Source organism: Larimichthys crocea, chromosome VI (genome assembly GCF_000972845.2).
Source record: "Larimichthys crocea isolate SSNF chromosome VI, L_crocea_2.0, whole genome shotgun sequence".
NCBI classification, from domain to species: domain Eukaryota; kingdom Metazoa; phylum Chordata; class Actinopteri; family Sciaenidae; genus Larimichthys; species Larimichthys crocea.
This window is the reverse complement of record NC_040016.1, coordinates 19547542-19552638: the sequence shown is the minus strand read 5'-3', so window position 1 is coordinate 19552638 and position 5097 is coordinate 19547542. Positions and strand designations below refer to the sequence as shown.

Sequence of the window (5097 nt, the reverse complement as noted above, 5' to 3'; positions counted from 1 at the left end):
GTTTGTTGGGTACACCTGCACAGCCCCAAACAAAGCAGCTGTTTTCACTGTGCTCATTACAGGTTGTAGTTTGGTGGTACTGCGGTGTAAACACACACATATACACACACAGGCGATAACAACGTGCTGTGTGAATGAAGCTGGTGTTTCGGTTTAAAGAGCGACCGTGTTAACTAGGGCTGCCACGATTAGTCGATTGACAAAATCGTCGACAACTAATTTAGTAGTAGTTTCATTTAGTAGACTCTGGGGCGAAGGTGGCTCACAGCTCCGTCCGCGAAGTTTACAGCCCATTGGGATAATTAATGGCTGCCCACCCGCCCCCTTCCGGGACAGTGAATTTAGGTATGATCCGATTACTCGACTAATCGAAAAAATAATTGGTGATTAGTCGACTATCAAAATAATCGTTTGTGCCCTAGTGTTAACTCACGACCGTGAGCCGAATGCGTCCCCCCTCTGTTGTCGTGGTTACGACAGGTGTTGAAAACAGAAAGAGAAAGATGTAGCTGTCAAAAAAGACTGCGGTCAAGTGAGCAGACGTTTGGTCTTTTCCTGATTTCAAGTGCGCCCGTATTACAGAATATATGGCAAATGCATGTAGTCCATGATACGGAGCGAGCAAACATATTACACCACTGTAAAATCACTTTGATCCATGATTTCTGACAAAGACTGATACAGTTGAACTCAGGACCACCCTGACTGTTCAATCAGTCAGTATAAAGCATATTTACTGTATCATTTTGGAGAAATCCAGCCTCAAAGTTCATTATTTTTGTTGAAAAAGGCATTATGTACAATATTTATTCTACTGTAAAACCTCTTTGATCCATAATTTCTGACAAAGGCTGATACACTTGATCTCAGGACCACCCCGACTGTTCAATCACTCACTATAAAGCATATTTACTGTATCATTTTGGAGAAATTCAGCCTCAAAGTTCCTTTTTTTTAGTTGAAAAAGGCATTATGTACAATATTTACTCTACTGTAAAATCTCTCTGATCCATAATTTCTGACAAAGGCTGATACACTTGAACTCAGGACCACCCTGACTGTTCAATAAGTCAGTATCAAGCACATTTATGGTATCATTTTGGAGAAATTCAGCCTCAAAGTTCATTATTTTGAATTGAAAAGGGGCATTATGTACAATAATTACTCTACTGTACTGTAAAATCCCTTTGATCCATAATTTAATATTATTTAATATTGTACATAATATCGTTTTCAATTCAAAATAATGAACTTTGAGGCTGAATGCCATACATTCTGTAATACGGGCGCACTTGAAATCAGGAAAAGACCGAACGTCTGCTCACTTGACCGCAGTCAAAAAAGACACACGTCACAACACAACGCCTGTCGTAACTACGACAACCACAGGCGGTCACCAGTTAACACGGTCGCTCGTTAAACCGAAACACGGAGTTAACGGCTAGTTAGCACGATGTTTACCGTTACACACAAAAAAACACCGTCACGCCGTCACTGTGACCGGTTACCTTAAGTTATACAAACGTCTGGTCTCACCTGTGACGGCTCCATCACCGCTGACTGCTGCTTCAACACGCGACACACCGGCTGCAGGTAAACGCTCCGGAGCTAACCTGTCCGCTTACATCAGTTAGCTACACCGCAGCGTCAGGTGAGGAGGCTTCCGGTAAGACCTACCAAAATAAGACGGCGTGAAAGAGGAGAATAATTAAATAAAATATATTATAGATATATTATAATGTAATAATGTAACATAATATAAAATATATTATAGTGTATATACACAGAGATCTAACACACTTAGATCAGACATTTTAATGTATTCAGATTTAATTTTCAGTTGTGAATGCTGTTCCAAAGCTAAAACATACAGAGCCATGTACTTATTTCATTTAAATATATCAAATACTGGACAACATAAACTGCTGTGTAAATCTTATTTATTTCAGAATCCTTTGCACTACACTGTTGCACTATTGGTTGACTGTCTACAAATGTTATTGTTGTCCCCAATAAAAGTGATGGTGATTTATATCTATTATTAAAAGCATTTATAACTTATTAAATTACAGTTTTATCATTTTATTGTCACGGACTTTAATGATACCACACCGGGTAAATTCACGTGTTCCAGCAGCTCACAATACACAAGGTAGAAAAAAAAGTGAATTCTTGGCATACAAGTGTAAAATCTGTTAAACAATTATTTATTTATCAAAATTGTTTCAGATTAGTAGATCAAGGTTTAATTTAGTTTAATTTAGTGTCTTGATAAGATTATGGCATGTGTTTATTTGTTCATGGATATATTTTGACACCATGTGTGTTGATTTTATGTGTATACATGCATATTTTTATTTAGTTATTTATTTACCTCAACATGGTGTTATACTGTTGTTGTTCTTCTATTTATTGTATATACTTGTTTTTTAAATTTAAATTTGCCTTTACTTTTTACATTTCTATCTATCTATCTTTTATATTTTATATTTTATATCGGGCTGCTCCGGGACCAGGGGAAACCAATTTTGTTTCATCCCATGTTTTTACATGTGCTGTAATGACAATAAAACTCCTTGAATCCTTAATCTTGTGCGGGTAGTGCTTTTTATTTATTTTATTGTTTTTTTTTATCTTTCTATTGTTCACTTCATGTTTTTATTGTGTTTCTATTGTGTTATTTATTGTGCTTTATCTTGTTGTGCAGCACTTTGGAAACCCTGTGTTTGCTAAAAAAAATCGTGCTATATAAATAAAATGGATTGGATTGGATTTTTATTGTTACAGTGGATACTGTAATAATGATATTATATGACATAATCCATCATCCATCATCTCTCCACATTTGTCTGATGTACATAGATATGTATATAATGTCATATCCACCTAACTCATGTACAGAACACAACTGTTTGTAAAAACCATATTTATTCCACCATCATCAGTCCTTTACCCAGTTTACAAATGTCTATAGAAAGATACACATGTGCATATATATCAATATTTATGCAAATATATATATATACCTTTCAAATATGTATATAGTTATTTTTTATGCTATAGTTTGTCACATCCCTTGTGTTTTAAACTGTACTTGTGTCTATACCTGTATGTACAATTGAGAGCAAAATGAACAGGAGTTCAATTCCGTGACTGACAGGAGCCCTGAAAAAATATTAGAACATTATTTATTTTTTTATTAACATATAATTTATGGATTTTAATAGAATATTTAATTTATAATTAAACAAACACTTTATCTGTATGCAGAATGTTTCCTCCATGTCTACACAGGGACATATTATCACAGCTCAGTGTCAGTAGATCGGACTATAAGAGAGTTCACAGGTGGAGGTGTGGTTATACAGAAACTGCACATGGTTGGCGCTGCCTGTGTGTGATGGTGGGACCCAGTGTGATATCTTTTCATGGGGCCCAAAATGCCTGATGGTGCCCCTGTGTGTACACACACACACACACCCGGCCAATAAAGCGATTCTGATCATTTGCATGCCTTTGCCTTTTAGGTTCTTTTTTTAAATCGTTCAGAGAATTTTCCATTTTGAAATTTTACAATAAAAATACAGAGCACATTTTTATGGTGGCTTTTATTCTCGTATTAAATAGTGAACTACACTGCAGACTGTATGCAGACTTGCATGCATGTACAAATCACCAGCAGTAAATATTGTGCTAGTACTAGTACTGAACTACAGTCATGGGGCCCAAAATTCCTGGCAGGGCCCCTGTGTGTGTGTGTGTGTGTGTGTGTGTGTGTGTGGCTGTGGTCTGTAGGTGTAGTACCTGCCTCCCGCCGCCTGGTGGCGCCAGCTGCGGCCTGCGTGTCGCCAGAAACACGGAAACCATTTTGTTTTGTTTATGAGTGGCTGCTTCCTGTTGGTCACAGCTCACCTGCTGTGGAGCTACACCTTAAAAACAAGTCTCAGTTTGTTTGTTTTTTTAAATCTCTTTGCAGCTTCAGTAATATTAAAATAACTTCTGCGCCGAAAGCGTTCAGGAGACTTTTACTTTGAAAGGTCTGCGTCGAGTTGAAGTCCTGGGCTTTTATTCTGGCGGGATTCAGTGTTAGCTCGTGCTGTTAGCCCGCGATACGCACGTTCGTGTTTGTGTACTGAAAGAACCGGAGCTCCTCCGTTAACCATGGCGAGTAAAAACACCGAGACCGACGCGGGGAACGACGGGGAGCCGAAGGAGCACGACTACGCGGAGGCGGCCTCCTCCTCCACCTCCTCCTCCTCTGCTCCGGCTGCAGACGGAGTCACCGAGCTTCCAGAGCCGGCGGTCGGTGCGGAGGTGGACTGCCCCGGTGGGAGTAACGTGGACGGGGCTTCCTCGGAGCTTCCAGCTCGATCCTCCGTGGTGCTGCGAGGTCGCCGGCGCCCCAAGCGACCCGAGGACAAGAACTGCTCCTGCTGCAAGGCGGAGTTCCAGCGGAAGGGCCGCAGCTTCAACCGGAGGGCGGTGGGCACCTTCACCACCGCGGAGACCGTGCAGTGGGCCTTCCCGGAGGCGGTGGTGCACGACAGCTCGTTCCTGTGCGAGACCTGCGTGCAGATCATCAGGAGCATGTGCGAGCGCAAACCGGGCGGGAGGAAAGCTCTGTGGGTGAAACCTCCTGCGGTCAAAAAGGTGCGTGACGGTATTAATGCACATTTCTCTGTTTCCAGCTGGGTCCAGTCACTCCTCCATGCAACATAATTCAATTAAACTTTTATTTACACAGGTCAACTCATAGCAGACATTATCTCAGGACACTTTGCATCCAGAGCAGGTTTACCAGCTGCAACCAGCTGAGTTTCACAGCACTAATAATAGTGACAGACTGACTTTATTTATTTATTTATTTATTTATTCCAAGCTGGGAAATTACAGCAGCAGCATTACACACAGTGACAATAGACAACATAAGAATAAAAGTATAAAGAACAAACTATACATAATAAAATATCAAAATAGTAAATAAAATAGATTGTACAAAAGTATATACAGCTTTTATTATAGTTTTATTTATATATGTATGTATATATGTGTGTGTATATGTATATGTATATATATATATGTATATGTATATATGTA

General features: G+C 39.6%; 1 protein-coding gene across 4 annotated transcripts in view; it reads right to left on the bottom strand.

Annotated features, from left to right (window-relative positions):
• kctd6a (potassium channel tetramerization domain containing 6a) overlaps positions 1-3898 on the bottom strand; it is a 10967-nt gene extending 7069 nt beyond the window's left edge. For all 4 annotated transcript variants that reach the window (XM_027279580.1, XM_027279582.1, XM_027279579.1 and 1 more), the window contains exons 1-2: positions 3805-3898; positions 1537-1673 (exon numbers count right to left, since the gene is read on the bottom strand). Coding sequence is in view for 1 of the 4 variants with exons in the window: in XM_027279581.1 (XP_027135382.1) it covers positions 1537-1551 (15 nt within the window). In the remaining 3 variants the exon portion in view is untranslated. The remainder of the gene's footprint in view (positions 1-1536; positions 1674-3804) is intronic.
• Between the last annotated feature and the right edge of the window lie 1199 nt (positions 3899-5097).